Source organism: Condylura cristata, unplaced genomic scaffold (assembly GCF_000260355.1).
Source record: "Condylura cristata isolate star-nosed mole 26May11 unplaced genomic scaffold, ConCri1.0 scaffold00034, whole genome shotgun sequence".
Classification (NCBI taxonomy): domain Eukaryota; kingdom Metazoa; phylum Chordata; class Mammalia; order Eulipotyphla; family Talpidae; genus Condylura; species Condylura cristata.
The window spans coordinates 11,586,813-11,611,314 of record NW_004567135.1 but is presented as its reverse complement, the minus strand read 5'-3'; the positions used below and the strand labels follow the sequence as shown (position 1 = coordinate 11,611,314).

The following is a 24,502-nucleotide window of genomic DNA, read 5'->3' as shown; positions in this document are numbered from 1 at the left end:
CACAGCATATATTTTAAAGGGCTCATTTCTTTACAATGTAGACGGTACCTATAAAACTTCAAGGAAATAAGTTGTAGAAAAGATCAGTAAGAAAAACAAGCAGGTCATTTGTAACTCCATGCGGGGGTGGGTCTTTTTTTGAGCTATAATTGACATCTGGCATTACCTTCGTTCTGGATCACGGCAGCATAGCGATCAGATATTCTATGTGCTGTGAAATGTTCGCTGCCGTAAGCCTGGTAACGTCCGACACCACCCCGGTAACGTCCGACACCACTCACAATTTGAAATAGCCTCTTAACGTGTCTTGTGCCTACAACCTATTCCAGCCCACAGAGAATACACTTCCCTTGCTTAAAATCCTGCTAGAGAGCCCTCTCGTCCTTTTCACTAAGTCCAGCCTTGTTTTCCTGGTTTATAAACCCTCGGTGACCTGGCCTCATTCAGACAGAGCTTGGGGACAAGCCCTGCTGATCAGGGACACGAAGGGGTGCTTATGCTCCGGATGAAGCCTGGAGGCAGGGCCGGGGGCTCTGCAGGGCAGGGTGTAGGGGTGAGGGGAGGGAGAGAAGGGACGGGGCTGAAGAGCCTCTCCTTATAACCAAACTCCTGTCTGAGGAAGGTTCTCCTCCCCAGGGGAAGCTGGTGGCCACAAGTCACCATCAGCAGCGCTGGCTCACAGCGGGCAGCAGACCAGCTTTCTCCAAAGGCAGTCTGCAGTCTGCCACTGGGAGGGAGGTGGGGAGCAGCAGGGTAGGGGGTGGAGAGGAAAGAAGAGGAGGCAGAGCGACCCTTCTGCGGAGCCCAACAGAGGACTGAGAGCTGGGGCCAAGCAGCTCGGGATTTAGCCGCCCTGGAAGCTGAGCTGGGACAGATACGCCCTTGGCAGACCCTGCAGGGACTGGGCACCTCAGAACCCCGCGGGCACAGCCCCAGCTGGGCTCCACCTCCCCAAGGCCACACCCCCTGACTCCCCCTGCCGAACCAGTCCATACCACCCCCCCTGCAAGCAAGGGCTTGTCCCTCACCCCCTCCATCCTTGGGTAAACAAGTGGAGCTGTCTTACTGTTGTCCAAGTGGTTCGCCTTAATGATCTTCTCTGAGTAGTCAGAAATGCTGGAGCATTCAATCTAGAAAGTAGTAAGGGGCAGGGCATCAACACCACAGGTGGCGAGAGGCGGTCTACGCACACGGCCCAGCGCTGCACAGCTGCACAGCTCGTCTGTGGCCGTCGGGGAGTGAAAGCCCACGCCCGCTGGCTGGCAGGCCAAGGGCCCCCACTGCCTCAGGCTGCCTTCCCTGGGAGGCCAAGCCCAGCTGCCGCATAGTAGTAGTAGGGTGTGGAGCCCTGGACTCCCAGCTGGGAGATGCAGAAGCTGCGGGCCTCACTCTCCTGGCACTGGGGGATGGGGCAGCATGTCCCTCCCCTCCCAGGAGAAGAAGCTGCGAGGCTCCGCCCACATTATCTTCCTTCCACGTGGGAGGAGGCCCTGGTGAAACCCGACACATTCTAGGATGGGCACCAGGCGGAAATGCCAGGCCCAGGTGGATGAGAAGCTCCCAATGACACACACAAACACACACTCAAGCTGACGCCCACCCCTCGTCTGTCTCTACCTGTGAAAGAATCGATCCCTTTCAATCCAGTCTTCCCAGTTTCCCAAAATCTCATGGGCAAATTATGAGCAATGAGATGACCATCAGCTGAGAGCCAGGTCTTGTGGGAGAAGGGCCGGGGCATGCAGGGGAGGACCAGGCGGCTACCACCAACAGCCGTTCTCACCTCCTAAAGGCCCCCACGCCACAGCCGCTGGCCTGTGCTAAGCCCCTGGCACCTCGCCTCAGACTGCCCCTGCCTTGGGAGGACATTGGCACAGGGACATGAATGTGCTGTTGTCCTGCCCAGGGAGAGGGAAAGGGCCTCAGGGTGGGGAAGGGGCGGGACTCGGATTTCAGGAGGCCAGTCCTTTCCCAGGCTGCCAGGGTGCCAGCAGGCATCTCCTGAGAATCCCACCTGATGCTCCCTACTCGCCCCAGGCTGTGCAGGGAGGGGCAGCTGTGTGGAGGTCAGCAAGATGGAGGGAGGACATGCTCACCCCAAACACCTTCTTGGCCCCTGCTTTGGCAGCAAACATGGAAAGGATGCCGGTACCACTCCCGACGTCCAGCACCACTTTGTCCTTGAACACGTGCTTGTTGTGGTACATGGAGTTCCGGTAAGTGAGGGTCCGCACCTCGTCCTTCAGCATTTCCTGCATGAGAGGAAGAGGTGGTGTCAGTGTGTGCAGGGCACCCGGGATCACAGGCCCACGATGTTCCCATAAAATCTTGCAGGATTGACCTATGATGAGGTCATTAAGAGGTGTACTGTGGGGTACCTGCACAATCACAAACATCCCTTCTCCCCTAAAACTCTGTCCAAGGAAGCCATCTGTATGAGCAGAGGAAGAAACTCATGTCCAGACCTGGAAAAGGCCCAGTTTGCTAAAAAAAAAAAAAAAAAAAGAGAGAGAGAGAGAGAGAGGCTCAGTACAACATGAGAGACTTAAGTTAGACCCCCAAAACAGGACTTTGTGTCATGAGGAGAGAATTATAGTCGAATAGGTGATTTAAAAAGGTTTGTTTTGTTGTTTGTTTGCTTGTTTTAAAAGAGTAGAAAATATTAATCACCTTTATTCAATGTTATTTAAGTGTTTTGTGAGTAAGAGAAAATTAGACCAGTTGTTGTAACTGTCTCCAGCCCAAGGAGAACATGGTTCCTCTATGTATGGTGATGAGGCAGGGATCTCCATTCAAAGTACCCACAACACTTGTGACAAACTTGTCACCAATAGAGTGGAATTTCTTTTTAATATGATTTTTCAAAAATGACTTGAACTCAATACAAAGCATAATTTTAAATGTAAGATGTTTGGCAAATGTAACCACTACCACAATCAGGACATAGAACATTTCCATGACCCTGAAAAGTCTTTCATGCCCCTTGACAAGTAGTCCTCACCTTCTCTCCCATCACCAAAGCTTCCTTCTGCTTGTTTTAGAATGTCTTACCAATTGCTTCAGACTGTATGCACACTTTTAAGTCTTGTTTCTTTCCTCAACAGAAGGTCTTTGAGATTCATTCATTTTAGTGCATGTATCCACGATTTGTTCCTTTTTTCCTATTCTTGTTGACTCATATTGCATTGTATTTTCTTTTTGCTTTTTTGTGTTAATTTGCAGGTTTTTCTAGCAAGAAGGCAAATCAAAGGCAAGAAAGGGTCACGATCTCTTTTATTTTTCACTTTTTATTTTCTTACATTGTAGGTCATATTATATGAACAGACTACAATCCATTCACTTGTTAATGGACATTAAATTGTTATGAATAAAACCATTACAGGTATTCTTATAGAAATATTTTTGAGGACATAGGTTTTCATTTCACCTGGGTGAGTTACCAGGTTTGGTAGTTTTAGGATAGGTGTTTAATTTCATTTGAAATTACCAAATGGTTTTCTAAAAATAGTCATAAACCATTTTATGATTCTATCCAGCAATGTCCAATTCCTTCACGTGACACTAAATTAGTACTATCAGTCTTTTCCATTTTAGTCATTTGAAAAGTTATCTGATTGTTGTTTTAATTGTCCCTGAGGATTATTGATATATTTTCATGTGCTTATTGGCAATTCCTCTATATCTTCTTCTGTGAGCCATCAGTTTTGTCCATTTCTGTTCTAGAATATTTGTGTTTTCCTTATTGAATCTGTAGTATTTTATAAAATCTGAAAAAAAATTCTTTTGCCAATTTTTATATTCTGACCCCGATTATCTTCTTCTAATCTGTGATTTGTTCTTTTTTATTTTTTTAATGCTGCCTTTTGAAATACTGCCTTTTTATTTTGATATAGACCAAGGTTTTGTTTTCTTTGTTTATGTTTAGAATTATTGTGCCCTACCTAATCTTCATGTTCCCTAATGTTGCAAATATATTCTGTTTTCTTCCCGAAGTTTTATAGTCATGGCTGTTACTTTTAGGTCTATGATTCATGCCAAATTGACTTTTTTTTGTCTGTGGTAAAAATTAGGAGTAGGAGTTTATTTTGTTTTTTGTTTGTTTTGTTTTGTTTTTACAAATCGGTGGGAAAACCATTATTGGCTGAACAGACTGGCATTTCCCCAGTTGAATGATCTTTCTACTTTCATCAAAAATCTGTTGGTTGTATACATATGCTTCCTTGATCTAACAATATACAAAACCAGTGATGACTTTATTACTGTAGCTTTACATTAACTGGGCCATAGAGTAATTCCTCCAGCTTAATCTTTCCTTTACACAATTATTTTTCTTTACTAGGTTTTGCATCTCCATATCCATTTTAGAATCAGCTTATTAATTTATATAGATAGCATCCTAGAGTTGCCTGGAGTTACATTGAATCTAGAGACTATTTGGGGGAAGAATTGACATTTTAGCAATAATGAGCCTTAAAACATAAAAGAATGCTAGGGCTGCCCTTGAATTTTCCTCTGCAATTTTTATTTTTCAACCTAGAAGTCTTTGTTCAAAACACTTATTCTTTTTTTTTATTACAAAAGTTTATTTTTACATCATTTTGTACATTTTTTTTCCATCTCAATTGTAATCCCCGCGGGTTTCCCATCACCAAGTCACCCATGTGCCATCACCATAATCCCATGCATTTCCCTCCCCCCACCCCGTTTTTGATCCCATTCCCCACTCCACCCCCACAAAATGTCTCTGGTATATGGTTGTTCATTATTTTAAAACACTTATTCTTTACTGTCTTACTTTATGTTATTGTATATGTTGCTGTATACAAAGTTGAGCTATATTTCTTGACCTTGTATTTTGTAGTCTGTTCACATTAATTCTAAGATTTTGTTTTATAGATACCTATAGAATCCTTTTCTTTTATGTAAAAACTCAGGTCACTTGTGAATGAAGGCAGCCTTTACTTTTTCCCTCTCTGTATACCTTTTATTTCTTGTTCTTTTTACTTGCTTCATTGCACTGGCAAGGGCTACCACACCATAAAATGCTGAGTAGAATAAGAGAGGATAAATATATTTTGCTCGTATCCCAATGATATATGAATGACACTACTGAGTATAATTTCAGTTATACTCAGCTGTAATTTCAGCTGTAAGTTTCCCATTGTGTCCCTTATCAGATTGGATGAAGAAGTCCTCATTTCTAATTTACTGAGAGTTTCCATCATAAATGAGATGCTATGTGACTTTTCTCCTTTATTTTATTTCCGTGTTGAACTCCGTAGATTGGTTTCAATTGTTGATCCAACACTTATTACTGCCCTTTCTAAACATTGTTAGATCTTATTTACTAATATTTTGTTGAGGATTTTTTTAATCTATATTTATAGGGGATATTGATCTGTAAGTTCCTCTTATCTTCTCTCATAATAAGTATTTCTAAGCTTATCACACAAATTAAAAAGTGTTATTTTCTCATAATTTTCTTTAAAAATTGTGGGAAATTGATATTTTTTTCCTTAAATATTTGACCCAATTCATGAATAAAACTATCTGAACCTGGTGTTATTTTTATGGGAAGATATTTTACATTATAAATTCAATTTACTTAATACTTAATACTTGTTTATTTTGGATTCCTCTGCATACTCACATGGGTTTTAACAAAAATTTTTTTCTGAGAAATTTAGCCATTTCAGCTAAAATGACAAATTTAGGACATACCACATCATAATATTTTCTAATTTTTTTGTTGACTCTATGTCCTTTAACAATATCCTTGCCTTAATTTGTGACATTATAATTTGTGTTTTCTCTAATTTTTTTTCTTGATCAGTCTAATTAGTGTAATCAATTTAATCAGTATTTTCAAACACCAACTTTTAGCTTTGTTAGTTTACTCTAATGTTTGATTTGACCTCATTGTTTTATGATTTCATTTTGATTATGCCTTCCTTTAACTTATTTGGCTTATTTGTTCTTTCCCTAACTTCATAGAATAGAAACTTTGATCACTGATTTTATATCTTTCTTTTTATCTAATATAAGCATTTAAAACTAAAAATGCCAAGGATTGCTGTAAGTGCACCCCACAAATTTGGATATGTGTGTCAGTTCAGTCTGCTATAACAGAATACCACAGACTGGGTGACTTAAGAAACAAACAGTAATTTCTCAAAATTCTGGAGAATATAAAGTCCAAGATCAAGATCACAGCAGATCCCCACCTGTGTCTAAACATATACTCCTGGTTTGCAGTTACTATATTCTCCTTGTATCTTCGCATGGCAAAGAGCAAAGAGAGAAAGGAAGTCTCTTTTAGGAGTTCTATCCTCAAGACTGAATTACCTCCCAAGTATCCCATACCCCAATACCATCACAATGGGCATTAGGAATTAAGCATGTTAATTTGGGTGGGAGGGAACAGAAATAGTCTAACATGCATTTTATGATATTTTCTTCTTTCTTTTAAGATTTATTTATTTATGCATACAGAGCTGGAGTAGGGAGCAGAACAGGCAGATTGACTGAGGGAAGCAGCAGGCAAAACAGGAAAGGTCTGCTGTGCCATGTGGGTCACATCCGGGGCCAGGGATCAAACTCGCACTGAAGCAGCTTCGGCTAGTCTGTAGTGCTGCACCCTAACCCAGTGCATCACTAGGGAGAGCCAGGATATTTTCTTCTTTCTCTTACAGTTTTTTCACTGATTGTCTTCTCAGTGATTCTCAGTGCTGCTTAGTCTCTAGACATTTGAAGATTTTCTAGATAATTTATTGGCCTTGGTTTTTAATTTAATGTTGTTATATAAAAAGAAACATACTGTCTGTTTCAATCTTTTGAAGTTTATTGTGATTTGTTCATGACCCTGCATATGGTCTGAGTGAATGTTTCAGTGTATATTTTTCTTTAAAAGGATATGTATTTTATAGTTTGGAGATGCAGTGTTTTTTAAATGCTAATTAGTTCAAGTTGTTTGTATTGTTCAAATTTTCTACATTCTTATTGATATTTTTGTATATTTGTTCTATTGTACACCAAAAAAAGTGTTAAAAAATTTGCCTATGGGGATATGTTGGGATTTTTTCTTTCTCTAACATGGCAGATTTTGCTTCATGTTTTTGAAGCTCTTTGCAAACATGTACATTGGCTTTGGCCAGTCTGAACTACATTTCCCAGAATTCTCTTTCTATGTTCCCAATGAAAGTGATTCACAGGAAGATTCTTATAAAATCTAGATGGTACCAAGGAAGCAAGAACCATATTGTAGTGTACTGCTGGCATGTTGATTCTCTTTATTAGCATGAAGCCCTAAGTCTATAATTGCTCTACCTTCTCCTTTGTTTTTGCTGACTCCTAAATCAGGTGTGTATATTTGTCTCCATGGAGAAACACCTCCATCTGTACAGCTTAAACTATAGGATGGACATAGAATGAACATGCATTTCAGCCTGTCCTAGAAGGTTTCACGCTTATGTCTATGGATTCTAGCTACCTCTGATTTTTCCTTTATTTTACATTCATGTTTCTATGCTGAAGACCCGCTCTGTGGACTTTAAGCTCTGCCATAGGACATGGAGATAACAACTTTACCTAATTACAAAGCAAATTTCCTGCATTCCAGTGATAAATTATCACACACACATGCAAACAGACACACGAATCTGGAACTGCTTGATACTAGATCTGCTTCTATGGTTAAACAATGACTGATACAGAATTTGCTAGTAAGAATATCTCCTGGGCTCTCCCTGGTGGTACAGTGGGTTAAAGCACAGCACTATGAAGCTATTGCAACCACTGCAGCACAAGTGTGATCCCTGGCAAGGAGGTGACCCACATGGCGCAGCAGACCTTGCCTGTCTCGCCCCTGCTCCCCTCAGCAGTGTACTTCATGAATCCACCTGTTCCAGAACTGGCCTGTACCCCTGTTCTGCATGCATGCATAAATAAATAAATATATCTTTAAAAAAAAATAATTATCTCCTAAAGAGAACATAAGATAAAACTGTGTTCTTTGAATTAGTTCTGAATCTTCTGGAATTGATTCTATAATCTGATTTGGTATAAAAGCACTAGTGACAACATTGCCATTGGCAAAAGAAGGCACTGATAGTCAACAGCATGAAGTGACAGAGGAATTAGTCAAAATATCAGCATTAGGTACCAGTAGTAAAGCACCCGTGGAAGACAAGACACTGATGACCCAACGTTTGCTACCTTACAATATTTTAGCTGAAATCCAAAGTATAATGGGGTAGATTGAGTGGTTGGTTGCTCCTAAATATACTTGAAAACTTGGAGAAAGAAAATGATGAGCTCAGAGATTTAAATTCCCATCTCAAGGCCCACATTTATCACCTGAAGATTCTTGAAAGAAAAAAAACAACAACACCTATTTACTGTAGGTGCCATGCCAAGATTTCTGAAATCAAACCCAAAGTCTAATTCTGCAAATACCTGAATTACAAAACAAATTAAACTTCCATCTTTGGAGGGTTTTTTTTGTTAAGATTGAGGCATCAGTTTGGAAGAGACAGGATCTTGAAAATTGGAATGAGAACAAGGAGGCAGATCTGATGAAGCTGCTACCACAAACCCCTAAAGAACAACCTTCTTCACCTATACAAGCACCTTCTATCCCTCCCAGGGGTGGTGTTCGGATGAGGAGAGAGGGATTTAGTGGTTCTTTTCCTGAAGAATTTTATTGGTGTTTCTCCTCAGGAGCTACTCCACCAACCTTCTTTGTTGTAGTTCTATTTAGCTCTGAGCAGGCCCTAAAAGATGAGGTGTAAAGTGTGACTTATGAGGACACATGAAGAGGCATGATGTACACCATGAAATTTCTAGTTCATAAAGATTGAAACCTGAGGAGTAGGTACGGGAATATATAATTGTGGTCTGGAGTCAACAGAGAGGAAATAGAAGGATCAGGTCAAATTCATTGATAAAGGTTCACTAAGTCGAAATTCTGTATATTTTCACTCTGGGGACTTGAAATATCTAACTGTTGGTTTCTCCTATTGGTTGGTTCACTGAAACGTGGGCCTTTTAATGAATCTATACAGAATGAGGTAGACATTCCAGAGCTTCCTTGGCATGCTAAAGAGAAGGTACCCAAAGACTTAGGGAGAATGAGGTGTTCACATACATTTATCACATGGGACCTATTCCCCCTGGCCAGAAAACACCCCTTTCACTACAGCTGTGAGAACTAAACTTGGAAGGGAGGGTCTGGGACCCCCAAAGATTTCCTGTGGCTGTTTTTCTCTATAGATCAGAAATTACAATGGGAACTACTAACATTGAACCAAGAGCCAAAAAACCAATATTATCAGTGGGATCCTGGGTCAGCAGAGGTCGAAACTACAACACTAGTCACCAAAGACGAACTAGGTTGGCTAGCAGAAAGGCACAGGAATCAAGCAGAGAGGCTAAATGATGTTCTGGGTCAGAGAAACGAAAGGCACTGGAGCTAGGATGTAGAAAAGGCTCCAGAATGGGTGTGCTCAGTCCCAGCACTCTGCTGCATTTCTATTTATAGCACGCTGGCTCTGTACCATGCCCAGAGCCTGGTTGTGGGGATACCGTCTTGCGATCTGACAGCTTTGAGGCCTTGTCATTTTGAGGACTACCAACCTTGTAGCATGCTGACCCAGAACATCATTTAGCCCTCTGTGTCTCAGTGTTGTGATCTGGAAACTAGGTGGGAAGAGCCCCTGTTTGGTAGGGTGGCTGTGATGATAGACTAACACAGTAAGTGTTACCAAAATGTTAGCTCTAATTCTTTGTGACAGCCAGGACCCTTTTCATCCACATGAGGGAATAGTTGAGGGTGAGCCAGGAATGGAGGCAAATAACAGCAAAGGTTTCAAAAATCTCTCAATCACAGCCAGAGTTAAAAGTCCTAAGTCCCTTTCTGATGCAATTAAATTGGCCAGTACCTCTAGAGATCCTTTTGTTGCTAAAGGGGAGCTCTCCAGAACCCCTTCCACCCCCACTCATTCATTTCCTATTTCCTCTTTGGCGCTTTCTCTTGTTCCTTAGGGCTCCAGACCGCAGGGGTTGGGTCCAAACGTTCAAGTTCTGGCATACGAGAAGCTCTGACTTAGCAAGACTTCCTCTTCTTGGCCTGCCAAAAGAAAGGGGGCTCTACCCTTCCTCCAATCTGCTTCAGTCCTCCGTAGGAGGAGACCCTAAAGTCTCCAGACTCCAAACAAGAGCATGTCACTCCATTGAAAATGGTCCCCGGCCAGAGCTGCAGAGAACTTAGTCTTGCAGCTGCCCAGCCTGTAAACACATGGTAGCACATTGACTAATTGCTGGGGAATGAAGCCCTGAAGGAGCTCTTTCAAAGGGACTGCAGCAAGATTGTCAAAAGAGGAGAGCTGGCCCGGAGTAGGACCGGTGCCCAGGAATTCTTCTGGTGACTGAGTCACCGAGCCTAGGGCCAGTGGATTCCCAAAGATGCTGAGAATGCAGAGCTGGGGTCAGGGTGTTTGTGGGGCTGTTCCCCCCACCCAACAGAAACCTCGTGAGCTCACACCTGTCACTTTCGCTGCTGTGTCTGAGATGCTGTTCTTTCAGAGAGGTTCTGTGAGGCATGCAAGGCCACAGTCCTCCCCCCAGCCTGTGTCCTCTCTCTAGAGGGTACAGTTTTTTCTGGACACAGTCACAGGGTGGAGGAACAGAATTGTTGAGAGTCACACCCTGTTGTGCTCCCTGGGTCCCCAGAGTGCCCTCCCTTGTACTGGGCACTTCTTGTCTGCATTTACAGACGAATTAAACTCGATCCGTCCCCACCATGTCTCTTAAACACTCACTGATCACTGTTAATCAGAAAGCTGGCCACGCTGCTGCCCACATGAACATCTTGTTAATGATGGAAGGAGACTGCCAGCCGGCCAGCTCGGCTCCGAATGACGAGATCTGGGCCTCGCCCAGACTGAGGAGGCAGAGGCATCGCCATGGGCCATCTGGTGCAAAAGGGAGCTCCCCTGTGCTTGATAGCAAGAGGTGAGCGGGCCCCCTCCTTGCAGGCACAATGTTGAGAGCCTTTCCACGTGCCCCTGACTGCCCCCTGCACCAGGTGATCTCGGACGCCAAATACAGTATGGAGGGAAGCCTCAGAGGTGAAGGGAACCTAGTTAAGTGCATCTCCTTGGCAGGCCTGTCAGTATCTGTCCCAGGGAGATGCTTTCTTTAGATGCAAGGTCTTGAAGAGAAGGAGTGCCTGAAGGAATCTTCCCTGCCACCCAGAGCCTCTTCCAAGCCCAGAGCAGGGCTCCATGCTCCAATCCAACTGCCACCCTGACAGGGAACAGGGGCACTAGCCAGCAGGCCCATCTGACCTGAGAGGGCATTTCATCCACCAAAGCATCAGGCTTGGCCGCCAGGGTCTGCAGGGCCAGGACCCCCAGAACTGAATGACGGCCCCAGCCTCCCTGCAGCCCCCAGGCCCAACTATTCTATCTGGAGAGAAATACTCAGGAGCTAAACTGGGTGTCTCCCTGGTGTAAATGGGCCCCTGAGTCTAGAAATAGTAGGGGACCCTTCTCCATATGGAATTGCAAGGAAACCTACAGAAACAGCTCTCAGAAAGAAAGACCTGTTTTAAAACCAACATGGCTTGGTAGCTGGGGACAAAGCCCCTGGATCTGAAATGTCAAGGTGCAATTCCTAACTCTGCCAGTTATTAGCTGAGATTTTGCACACAAAGGAGCCAGGAGGGATCTGGTTCTTAACATCTCACTTCCTCATCTGCAAAATGAGGACAAGCAATAATACAAACCTCATAGAGCTGGCCTGAGGAATAAGTGAGTGAATAATATAAAATGCTTGGAACAATACCCAGCATGCACTAATGAGTCAAAAACAAAAAAAAGGAAAAAGAAAAAAATGGTGGTTCTTATTATCAAAGGCACTTCTGGCAACAGCAATATCACCATTGCAGTACAGAAAGAACTTATAGAAGCATCTACTTGGAAGAGAGCTTTAAGATTTCTTTTGAAAATGCCTTTGCATAACAAGCAAACCTTTGTTCCTTTCTCAATATTTCTTCATACCATAAGGAGATAATAGAAATATTTTCTTTGTAGGGTTCTTAGGAGGAATAGGGAAACGATACAGATAATGTGCTTATTGCAGTGCCCAGCACTGAATAAGCATTCTGGGAACGTCACTTGTTTCTTTGGGGTGACTCGAGCCTGCTACAGATTATATGGGGGAGGAAGGGGGGCCGTGTCTCTACCCCCACCAGCCGTCCACTCCCGTCAGGAAGTCTCTGGTTTAGGTGGCTCTGCTCTGCCCTGCAACTAATACGCTCCTCCCTGCGATGGTAGAAAACAAGCACGTAGATACCAGCATTTACTGAGAATCCATCAGGGCATCGGATCCGGACCAGGTTCCCAAGAAGTGTGCTGCTCTTGTTTTCCTGGAGGTGCTCATGGACCTAGGACGCCCTTATGGGGCCAAGGCTCTGAAGGCCTAAGAGGTCAAGGCTCTGAAGACAGACACTTTGACCTCCAGAAAGTTCTAGCATCTACACTCCTAGGGCAAGGACCCGGCCCACGCAGCCCTCCCTGATCACCAAGGCTCAGGTCGGGGAGGAGACATAGAAATGCTGGGCAACCCCAACCCCACTCTCTTTCATCTAGACACTTTTACCTATGTTCCTGCCCTGCTCCAGGCCTGACCCGGATCTCCCAAGGGGCCCGCAGATACAGAGAAGGTCAGGGCCTGGGGGCCACGGGGAGAACTCACTTTAGGACAGCAGAGAGTTGGGTACATGCTGCCTCAAACAGCAGCGATGAGACAGCAAGGCCAAGCCGGCCCTGCGCGGCCATCAGCTCGAGGGGGTTTACCTCATGGATCCCAAAGTGGGCGTAGGAGTCGAAGTAATAATCTCGCGAGGTCATCTCCTCTGGATTCAGCAACTTGGATAGCTTGCCCCGGCCCGGGCAGCTGGGTTGGGTGGACACGTGATGGACATGCTGCACAGGCTTGGCTGGGACCACAGGCTGAGGGGGCTGCACTGGGGGGCTGCTCACCTGCGGGAAGAGGGGGGAACCTGTGTTAACAGCTGCACCCCTCCCTCCCGTCAGTCCAGGGCCAGATGGGGTTGCGGAGCCTGCCGGCAGGCGGGCCAGAATCTGGAGAGAGGAGGTGAGATAGCGAAGAGCCAAACAGAACTGGATTCACCCAACTCCGTTTCTCACCCTTGAGTGACCTGAGCTGACCCAGGCCTCAGTTTCCACATCTGTCTGCAAAGATGGGTCGTGTAGCTAGGTGGCCAGGGCATGGTTGGAGCCGGTCTGCTGAGCTTTGAAGTCTGGCTCTATCCCTCACTAGCTGTGTACAGCCTTAGGCAAAGTTATTAGCTTCTCTGCCTTGGTTTCCCCATCTCTAAATTGGGGGCCTTTTAGAACAGTCCCATCTCTCAGAGATGTTTGAGGGTTACACAAATTAGTATTGTAAAGCGCTGACAACGAGGTCAAGCACGAGGTCAGTTTAGCAGGTCTTGCTAAACTGAGGTGAATCCCACCTGCACTCTTACACCACTCAAGCCGTGGGCTTTCTCCCCTCAAGAGGCAGCCCACGGCCCTTCAAATGCAGGTCCCACAGGCGCTGTGTCTTCACCCGACATCTTCCTGTCCAGTTTCTGGCTCACACTCTGAGTAGCTTCAGCAGAAGTCAGTTCTGAGCTGTGATCACCGCCACTCACAGTGACCACCTGCCTGTGTCTGCCAGCTCCTGCCCTTTCTGGGGTCCCCAATCCTGGCATCCAGTCCAGCTCTGCACCCCACTGCTGCTGCTCATCGCTGACTAAGGAGAGAAGGCGACCCAGAGGCTCAGACTTCTTGTGGAAGCCTCGTCCTGCCAGAAGGAGTGCTATCCCCTGAGCTGAGAAATCCTGCACAGCACAAGCTTGAGAGCAGTGGAATTGGCAAATCCAGAGGTGGTAGTAGCCACTAGCAGTTCCTCTGGGGCCGGGATCCTGGGTCTTGTCCTGGTTCTAGTAAAATTAAAAATAGATACCGAGAGGGCCCTCCCGGGTGGCGCAATGGGTTAAAACATAGCATTATGAAGCTTTCCAAAGCCACTGCAGTACGAGTTCAATTCCCCGCCAGGAAGTTGACCCACAGGGCACAGCAGACCTCTCCTGACCCACCCGCTGCTCCCCTCAGCTGTGTATTTCAGTACATCTGCCTGTTCTGCTCCCCACTCTGTCTCTGGTGAATCCTCTCACCCACCACACCTCTGGCCTGCACCCCAGTTCTGTAAACATAAATAAATCTCTAAAAAACAAACAAACAAAAATACTGAGAAGCAGATGGCAAATGTAGGGATCATACTGGCTGGTGCCGAAACCCACCCCTGCATTGAGGCTGATAAATGTACTCGGGAAGTCACTCGTCACCGCCAGTAGAATTGAGATGTGTCTGCCTGCCATATGTAAGTGTTCCGTGAGGAGGATGAGGGTTGTAGTTGCTCTTATTGTGCAGATGACATAAACACGTCCCTGTCCCGTGCCTCAGTTTTTGCATCTGTAAGCTGGGTCAGCTCAGACCCCTGCAAAGGGAATGGGAGGTCCTAGGACAGAGCAAGATCGTGAAACCCGAGTGACTCCATCCCTCCACCAAGCAGGAGGCACAGCCCAACGCTGCCCTGTGTCCCAGCTGGAACAGAGTGAGCAGTGCGTGTGTCCCATTCTCCTGGTGTATCTGGGCTACAGCCTCTGGGAAATAAACAGACTTCCCAGTTTAGCAACATCAGATTTCAGGTCGGCGAGATCCCACGCTGGCTGGCAGAGAAGTCGGGCTGCCTCATTAGAATGCAGCAGGTGTGCCCACCCTCGGCTGGGATGTTGGTCACGGTCTCCGGGAAGCTAAAAATAGACTCTGTCAATTGCTCTCTCCCGTGCTGGCTGCAGAGTCACCTCTAACACTGAAGAAGGCTCTGTGCATGGCGCTGACCCCAATCTTGACTCTTTAAAGATGTTAAAACGTGGCAAAGGCCCAGCTGATCCAGGCATTCTGCGCCGTCAAGGCCACAGGGGCCCCTGCACCCCCTTGCTGCCATTCCACTCTCCTTCCAAGCTCCCCTTTTCATGGGGCACCCTGAGGCTCTCCCCGGCAGACAACTCACAGCGTGTCTACACGGGCAGCGCTTTGCATTCATGAGACAGGAGGAGGCGCGGATTTGCAGGACTCAGCTCAGTGACCACAGGTCCTGAGGACACGGAGGTGATGGTGGCCCAGTCCCTGGGGCCAAGGCCTGCCTGCCCGGTCAGCTCCTGGTGCTCTGCCCATCGCTGCTAGGTGCCCTGCCCGGGGTGTGGGGGTGCGCTGGAGTGGGGTGGGGACGGCTGCACACGCAGCTCCCTGGGCTGTCGCTTTTCTTTCCACAGATGCCTGCTGACCCTGCATGAGCAAGGTCCTGTGTGGGCCTATGAAGAAGCAGGGGTGTGTAGGAGCAGCACCCTCAAAGGTCTCTGCTTTCAAGAACGATTCTAAGACCGGAGGATGGAGTGAAGTTTGCTTTACAAGACACAATCAAGAAAATTGTTCTGAAGTTCAAGGGAAAGAGCATTCGCATCAGCTTAATGAAAGGGTCAGCTGTGTGGTGAAAGATGGAAACCGGGGTTTTGGTGATGGGTGCAGGTGAAGCACTGACAGGTGTTGACAGACAGGTCTGAACCCCCTGAAGACTATAAAATGGCACAAACTGACATAACTTCAAAAACATTAAATATAAAATAAGAAGAATGTCAGAAAAGGCTGGGTGGGTGCTGGAGTAAGTTGGGGAGCTTTGGGCTGGACTTGAAAAGGTAAAGGGAGTAGGTTCTAGGGGGAGGAGATGACGTGAGCAAAAAGGTACAGGGAAAGGGAGGCAATGAGCTGCTTTAACTTGGCCCAGATCATGGGCGATTTGGTGGAAAGGAACTTCCGCCAGGTCAGGAGGTCTTGAGGTTGTCACTAAGGACATAATGGGGGCGCTGCAGGCGGGTGTGACCAGGGACGTCTACACTGGCTCAGCGCAGTGTGTGGCAGAGGGTAGGGGAGGCGTGGGGGTTGGGGGACAGGGACTGGGGAGGCAACCGATGAACAGACGAGGCAGTGTTCAAAGTCCAGTCAAGAAATAATGAGCACTGGACCGACCATTGTCTGAGGGGCTGCGGGCGGGGGAAATGCTGACACAGACTCTCCAGGGGCCCGCGACTGACGGTGCGAAGGGGGAAGAGAGGAGCTGGAATCAAAGATGACTTCAACATTTCAAGCCTGAGTGGCTAGGAAAATGGTGGTGACATTAACAGAAATAAGCAAGTCAGCAGGAAGAGCCGGTCAGGTTGGAGAAAATAATGAATTTCAATTTGGATATGTGAAGTTGAAATGTCATTGAATCATTTAAGAAATAAAGGGTCTAAAGTAGGCGGTAATGCAACCCCCGTCAATAAATATCATAAACAAAATTGAAAAGCAAATGAGAAATGGAGAAATCTATTTCTGATCTATAGAGCAGACACAGGTTAATATCCTTCACCCGGAGAGAGCGCTTATAAAGCAATAAGAAGTGGAGGGACATCCCAGTTTAACACTGGTCACGGGATCTTGGAGTTATTTCACATGAGAATAAAACACAAAGGGCAAATTAACATGCAGCAAACGTATTTAATCTCTCTAGGAATAGGATAACTTTAAATGAAACCAAAGAAAGTGTTATAACCTTAAAAAAACCAAATCAGCTTGTCTCTTCAAACTACTGAAATTCTGCAGTTCTAAGGAGTCCAGGAAAAAAAGGTACTTTCACACACTTCTAGTGCGAATGTACATAACTGCAGACATTTTTGGAAAAGAGCTTGATGAAATGATAAGGCTGCTTTAAAAAAAAAGTACAGGCCCTCCCCAGTGGTGAAGTGGGTTAAATCGCAGCACTGCACACTGGCCAGCGGCCGCTTTGGTGTGAGTTCGATCCCTGCCCCGGAGGTGACCCACATGGCGCGGCAGACCTCTCCTGACCCGCCCGCTGCTCCCCTCAGCATAGTATTTTGTCATTCTGTCTGTTCTGCGCCCCTTTCTGTCTCTGGTGACTCCTCTCACTGTCCCTGCACCTCTGGCCTGTACCCCAGCTCTGTATGCATGAATAAATACATCTTAAAAAAATAAACAGAGCTGATCATATAACCTGTGACACTGTCACACAGCAGGACACTACAAGACCTTTTAAAATGCCACAGAAGAGTGTCAGTGACACAGAACTATGACTCCATAAACTGTGGGTTGCGGAGGCAAGTGGGAGAAGCTTGGGCTGTGTGATCACATTTTCCAGAAGTTTAATGTTTTCCTGCTGTGTGAAGACAGGGGGCTCGAGGAGGCCCCAGGCCTGTGCGGGGTGGAGGTGGGGGTGGGGTGGCACTGGGTGTTGGGCACCAAAACTTCACTTTTTCCTTTCTAGTGCTGGCTTGTATTTTCTAAAATTGATGCCATTAGTACCTACTGCTTTTTGTAAATAGCAAAAATGTAGGAATATTAGAAAAGGAAAGAAAATGTGATCCCGGACCCCTAAAGAGAAACTGAGGGTGGACTCAGATTTAGAAACTGTGGACAAGTTCTCCCAGGAGGGGTCACGGGGAAGGAGAGCAGAAGAAGATAGGCGAGGGCCAGGGGACGAGCCAGAGCGTCCTCCATGGAGACCTCGGAGGCACAGAGGACCCAGGAAGAGAGGTGGAGGGAGTGCATGTCCTCACCCCCAGTTCTGAGACTGCCCTTCTCTGAGGACATGTGGCCGAGCATTCGTCGGGCAAGGCCAGGCCAGGCAAAGCTGAGACCCTGGATGCAGAGATGGGCTCCCGAAGCCAGCGGTCAGCCACGGCTCTGACATGGAGGAAGGCTCAGTGCCCAAACTTGACTCTATTTAAATGCATTAAAAAGTGGGAAAGGGGCCCTCCCTGGTGGCGCAGCAGGTTGAAGCACAGCACTAAGAGGCTGGAGCCACTTCAGCGTGAGTTCTATCCCTGCCAGCCCCAGAGGTGACCACATGGCGCGGCAGACCTCTCCTGACCCGCCCGCTGCTCCCCTCAGCAGTGTACTTCGTCGATCTGCCTGTTCTGCTCCCTACTCTGTCTCTGGTGAAGCCTCTCACCACCCCTGAGCCTCTGGCCTGTACCCCAGTTCTGTATGCACAAATAAATCTTTAAAAAAAAAAAAGTGGGAAGGGCCCAGCTGATCCAGGCATCCTGCTCGGTCAAGTTCACAGGGGTCCCCGCACCCCCTCGCTGCCATTCCACTCTCCTTCCAAGCTCCCCTTTTCATGGGGCACCCTGAGGCTCTCCCCGGCAGACAACTCACAGCGTGTCTACACGGGCAGCGCTTTGCTTTCATGAGACAGGAGGAGGCGCGGATTTGCAGGACTCAGCTCAGTGACCACAGGTCCTGAGGACACGGAGGTGATGGTGGCCCAGTCCCTGGGGCCAAGGCCTGCCTGCCCGGTCAGCTCCCGGTGCTCTGCCCATCGCTGCTAGGTGCCCTGCCCGGGGTGTGGGGGTGCGCTGGAGTGGGGTGGGGACGGCTGCACACGCAGCTCTCTCCTGGCCCGCCCGCTTTCCACAGACGCCTGCTGACCCTGCGTGAGCAAGGTCCTGTGAAAAAGCAGGCAAGTAGGAGTCCTCCAGGCCCCTACGCAGATGAACAGGAACTGTACGGACTGCGCCATGTCTCTGGGAGCCATGCAGGAGGCTCATCGCCATGGAAGGCCCTTGGGAAGGCTCTGAGACCTTGGCCTTTCGCTCAGCTACCTGGCCCTGGAAAGACAGGAGCGAGCGGATCTTGATGGGGACAGTGAGCTCACCAGTCAGGGCAGAAGCCCCAGCTCCACTTAGGCCAAGGAGGCCCTTCCTCACCAAGCTGTGCACACTGGCTGATGCTGTGTTGAGGTGGCTCCATCCGGCCGGCCTTACCCGAGCTCGTGCCAGGAGCCAAGCCCTGTGCCCAGACCCCGGGGGAGGCAGAGGGACCCTTCATTGAGGTAGCACAGGTAGGCACCGCCCGAGGGGCCGGAAAGGGAGCTCCAGTGTGTGGAAGGAGAAACCAGGCCCACACAGGAAGGGGCCCCCGGGTAGGGTGACACAGGCACTCTAGAGCAGAAGGTCCCGGAAAGCAGAAAGCACTCGGGTGGGGGCTTGGGGGGGGGAGGAGGCCTGCAAGGGAAGCAGGGGTGAAGGAGACAGGAAGGGGAGAGGTAGGCGGGAGGGACGGAGAAGCCAGAGCTTTCCGCACCAGGCAGCTGAAGCTAACCGAAGCCCATTGGGCTATAAATGGCTCTTCCTGGCACCAGCCCAAGCTGTAAAAACGATTTCCCTGAGAACAAGAGGCCCCACTGGAGGGGCCAAATCCTGCCTGTTCTCCAAATGTCAAGAGAGCTCTTCTAACCTGAGCTGTCTGTCCTCAGCTGCCGCCCGCCTGGCGGAGATCCGCGGAGGGACAGGAAAGGGGCTGTGGGGTGGGGGGTACGGTACTGCCGGGGGATGAGGGACAGCAGGGGAGCACAGCGCCTCAGGAGCCGGGAGCTTGGGCCCGTGTCTCCCACATCTTGGCCCCCAGAGGCCTTCGCCCGCTCCCCACGCCCTTGCCTTCACACCAGTACGCCTGCACCCCCAAACATCAACACACGCCCTCCCTCCTCTCACCCTAGTCAGGCCCATGTTTGCACACAAGATGGTGATGGGAACGGTGGTGCCGGCAGCCGCGAGTCCTGCAGGTCCGCCCCTCGCGCGCCCTCTGTCTGCCTCGGGGTGAGACCGGCTTTTCTGGAAGGAGGACGCTGTGGCGGTGGGGTGTGAGGCCGAGGCAAGGCCTGCTCCGCTGGGCGTGGGCACCCGCTTCCGCCCAGCCTCCCACCACAGACACACCTTTCACGTGTGCCTCTGGCCAAAGGCGACTGGCTCTGGTGGTAGCTCCCCTCTCACCCACGAGTCCTGCCACCTGGCTAAAGGAGGCACCCCGAAAGGGACACCAGGTCAGTCTCTCCAGAAGGAAGCCCCATGTGAGGCAGTTGTAGCTCCCTACTTCTTGCTTTTGTGTCTAAAGCCTGCAAGAAAGGTCTAAAAGCTGCTGCTCCAAGGAGACTGTATTGTCTGCTTGTTCATGGCCCTCCGGGGCCTCTTGGCTTGTCCATTTGTCACAAATCACCCTCCTGTTCTCACACGAGTTGGCTTTTTAAAGGCACAGACACTTTCAGTCTCCCTGGGGCAAGGCCGGACACTGTGTGTATCACAGCATCTGCAGCTTCTGTGTCCCTGACTAGGACCAAGGTTGAGCCAAGGTCTATAGAGAGGTCTAAGGTCATCATCTAGGAGCTTTTGAGAAATGCAAGTCCTTACATCCTTACAGCTTACTGTAAAACCACCGCATCAGCGGCTCGGGGTGGGGCCCAGCAATCTGCCCCCACCCCACCCCAGCCCCCTGATCTGATGCATCACAAGATAGGAGAACCAGTAGGTTACAGGTGCATTTTCCATACTGTTCCCTATAGTGTAGGTGCCCCTAGGGAAGGAGTTCCAGTGTCAGGAGAGCTTGGGCACATAAGCAGAGACCTTTCTTTTTGTTCTAGCTTTGATGAGATGTAATTGCACGGAGGGCCATGTAAGTGTCTGGCGTGCTGTGTGATGATGTGGTTCACGTATGCACAGCAGGTCCACAACTAAAGGCTATATGATTGGTCCATGAATAGAGTCATTTTATTCTCCCATATTTTGTTAGAACATTAGGAGAAAAATGAAATCCTGGCCAATGTTGAATGAAAACACATTTATTCATCTGTCTTGCTTCAAGTCCCACTTTCTAAGAACCTACGGTAATGGTGAGGTTCTTAGTGAGGTGTAAGATTTCTTAATCACAGTACAAGTCCCCTCTTACTTGCATTTCTCAAAAGTTCCTAGATGATGACCTTAGACCTCTCTAGACCCCGCAGAGGCCCGGACCGCTGGCCGACTGAGCCCTGGACACACTACGCTTCTCTGCACACATGTGCCTGTGCTCATGTGTTTATAAGTTTATAAGGTAGGCCCAGTAAGAGGGCAAAATAGCAAAATAAGACAATTATAACAATAGAACAAAACATTTATGTGGACGTTCACTCATTCAAAATTTCTTATTAGATGTAGCATTTTTGGACTTCCGTGGACAGCAGGTCACTGGAACCTCCGAGAGAGAAATAGCAGCTAAAGGCAACCTCTGTGTTTCTAAAACTTTAATGTGCTGTCCTAGCCAAGGAGGAATTAGGGTGTCCAGTGCTATCAAACTTACGGCCACCGCTACCTTTTGCTCTTCAAATTAATTGGTTAATTGGTTAATTGGTGAATTAACATCTCTAGAACTTTGTCCGTCTCACATGCTGATTTAGGACAGTGAGTGTTTTCTACTACACTTTGCCTCAGTCTCATTCCCCACCCTTGGTCAGTAGAACCAGGGCCGGTGGGCTGAGACCCCAGAAGCAGCATGTCTAACAAGCTCCCTATTGAGGCCTGTGAGATCCTGGTGCAACAGAACTAACTCAGTGAAAGGACCGGGGTTGGGTGTGAGCTCGGCCACCTCCGGGTGACCCTGGGCCAGTCCCTTATGTGTGGCCACGACAGGGTCCTGGGGTGGCTCAACTTGCAAGGCAGTGCCCTGCATCTGGACACCACGTGCAGGTGCTTCCCACCAGGTCTGGCTGTGTGGGGGGCAACGGCCATGTTTCACATCAAAGTGGCACAGCACCCACACTCACACACCCTCTGTCTACTGGATCAGTAACTGCTGGGAAGGAATCTATTGGATTTGTTGGGTCTGACCTATTTTTTAAATAAATTGGGGCTGTTTTCCAGCCATTAGTCACTTTTCTCCCAAGCCTCCACATATTAAATTCTCTTCACATACCCTCAGATATTTTGGCTGCGAGAGATGTCAGGTTAATTGGATGCTTGGCTCCTGGTTCGTCCTCCGTAATGGGCTTTAAAAGCAGACTTCACCCTGCCGTTGTTCCTCTACCTTCCTCCCCTCTCCTCAAAGCAACTGGAGCCTCCTTCTCTCTTCTGACTTAAAGGAGGTGACCACGTACCAACGTCCCTCTCCACTTTCCTGAAGAAAGTGTGAAGAAAGCTGTGAAGGACACAGCAATTTCCTCTCACACCCAGACCTCACCCAGAGTTGAACTCAGCACTCTTTCCAGATCTCAGTCAATTGTCCCATGAAAGCTGGCTGGCATTTGGGGTGGTCAGTGATGGAGAGGGTGTCAGAGGACTCACAAATAGAGCACCTGTGGGCTCTGGCCGTGGTTGTCTTCCCCTTTCCCAGGTCATTGTGCAAAATTCATTTTTCACTTTTTCTACCTTTGGCTTCCTCTCCTATCTAATGACAACAGTAGTGTCCACCTCTGTCACAGGTTTGCTGGCATGACTGGGCGATACTGAGCATGTAGAGGCTCAGCGGGCAGTCTGAGTACGAGACTTCCATCGTAACAATCTGACTCTGTGCCCGGATGCTATTTTGGGAGCTCGCTGGCCTCTTGTCTGGCCTGGACACAGTGGCTTTGGCTGCCCTGAGCAGTCTTTTCTGCTGTCTGCCTGACCCTGATCCTCACCCTCCACTGTCCACTCTCCAGACTGCCCCCCCTCGCCCCTCGTCTGATGTTTCCAAGTACTACGCAGTTGCTCTCTTCAGGAACTTGGCCACCGTGGAAAGCCAGTCCATTTTTCTAGCCTCTGACACCTGTTCTCCTACTCCTGTTCTGAACTCCCTTTGCATCTGCTGTCCCAACTTACTGGTTATGTTCAGTCTTGTATTTTTGGCAAATGGTCTCATCCAAATTGTTTCACAACTGTAGATGTTACTTCTACAACCAAGAAGGAAATCCCTTCAGGCCATTAACCAGGTAGGATGCTCCATTTCCCCCTCAATGCTTGGCACAGAGTTGGCGCTCAAAAAAAGGTGTGTTGGTTACAGTATCCTTACACACCCACTGAGCCCATGCTGCCCCCATAAATATGTTGTGAAAGTGGTATGAAGGAAGTGCCTGCCCACAGGCAGTTGGAGATATTTCATTCTCCTTGAGAGGGTAGAGAGGTGCAGGAAGAAAGAGAAAACTGAGAAGCATAATCATCAGACTCCTAAAAATACTCAACCCTCTTTGGAGGGTTCAATGGCACTCTAAATGTCTTTACCAAGAAGTGTCTCATCTCCTGGGATTTCTAGGAGATGAAAATAAAGAATGCATTCACTAAGCACCTATAATTCTATCCATGCGGACTGCAAGTAGCTTCAAGTACAGATTAAAGTGTATTTGTTAGACATTTTCCCAACGATCTCTTCATACCCAAGTAGCACAATGCCAGAACTGCAGGTAATGACACAATAGCTCAGAGAAGCTCACTGACTGGGCCCTCACAACAGAGCTGGCCAGGCAGGAGCGCTGACCTCTCACACAGTGTCAGGCCCCAATAGCTGCCATCAAGCTAGTGGCTGTGAGTTACAAAGTCAGAAGTCAGAGAGAAAATCACAGTGCTGGCCAAGAGCCGAGCCACACCTTTTCACTCCCATTCTCGTCTGGCTCCTATGAGCTCCTCTGGCCTCTTTCCACCCATCAATACTTCTACCAAACCCATTTACTCCAAATGATGACATTTCCACCCAGAATCTAAACAGAGCAAGTCATTCCTTTAATTGGACATTTTGATGAGAAAATATTAGCCTCCCAGCTAGAAAGGGGATAGTGTCCACCAGGCAGTAAGCCAGGCCGACTGCAAAGGTAGCTTCAGATTCGCCAATGACATATTCTAGGAATCTGGAGGTTTTAAAAGAACTCCCAGGCCAACTCTGATCATCAGTTTAAATGTTAGGCAAAATAGAAGAAATAAGGTTTTGAGACAATGGACATCAGACCATGAAAAACAGTGTCCCTGAGCCTTAGCAAACAAACGAGGGGCAGCTTCTGGTGGGTGAGCTTATTGGCTGGCACAGGCACTCAGGTTGCTGTGGGAGCCAGCACCAGGCGCAAGCAGGAGTTCGTTGGTGTGAGACATCAGGCAAGAACGAGGACAGCAAGGAAAGTAAGTTTTCAAGGCAGAGTACTACAGGTAAAAGAAGACTTTGGAGATCTGGAGCGAGCCCATTGAGGCTTCACTGGATCCCGTCAAGTCTTGAGTGTGAGGAAACTATCCAAGGCCGGGCAGGGGGAGGCCACTGACATGATCTGTGGTGCTCACCAAGGCCAGGAATGTTTCTTGTATCCTCAAGTCAGATGGAAACCTCATCACTACATGAATATTTAAAAGAAGTTAGTTTGTGCCTCAGTGGTAGAAAATTTAGTCCTATATTAAAGATTTATGTGATTTGACCAAAGAAATCTTAGATGTTTGACATGGCAAGGACAAATTGTCCACACAATTTAGCTGTATCCCAGAACAAAACTCTTGAAATACCAAAAAAAAAAAAAAAAATCTAGTGCCTGAAAAGGTCTGGGCAACACAATGAAC

The 24,502-nt window shown here is 47.8% G+C and overlaps 1 protein-coding gene across 1 annotated transcript in view; it reads right to left on the bottom strand.

Annotated features, from left to right (window-relative positions):
- Positions 1 to 24,502, bottom strand: part of PRMT8 (protein arginine methyltransferase 8) — an 80,839-nt gene that overhangs the window by 31,141 nt on the left and 25,196 nt on the right. Inside the window, exons 2-4 of the mRNA XM_004692853.2 lie at positions 12,858 to 13,043; positions 2,097 to 2,252; positions 1,067 to 1,130 (exon numbers count right to left, since the gene is read on the bottom strand). Coding sequence (XP_004692910.1) covers positions 1,067 to 1,130; positions 2,097 to 2,252; positions 12,858 to 13,043 — 406 coding nt within the window. The remainder of the gene's footprint in view (positions 1 to 1,066; positions 1,131 to 2,096; positions 2,253 to 12,857; positions 13,044 to 24,502) is intronic.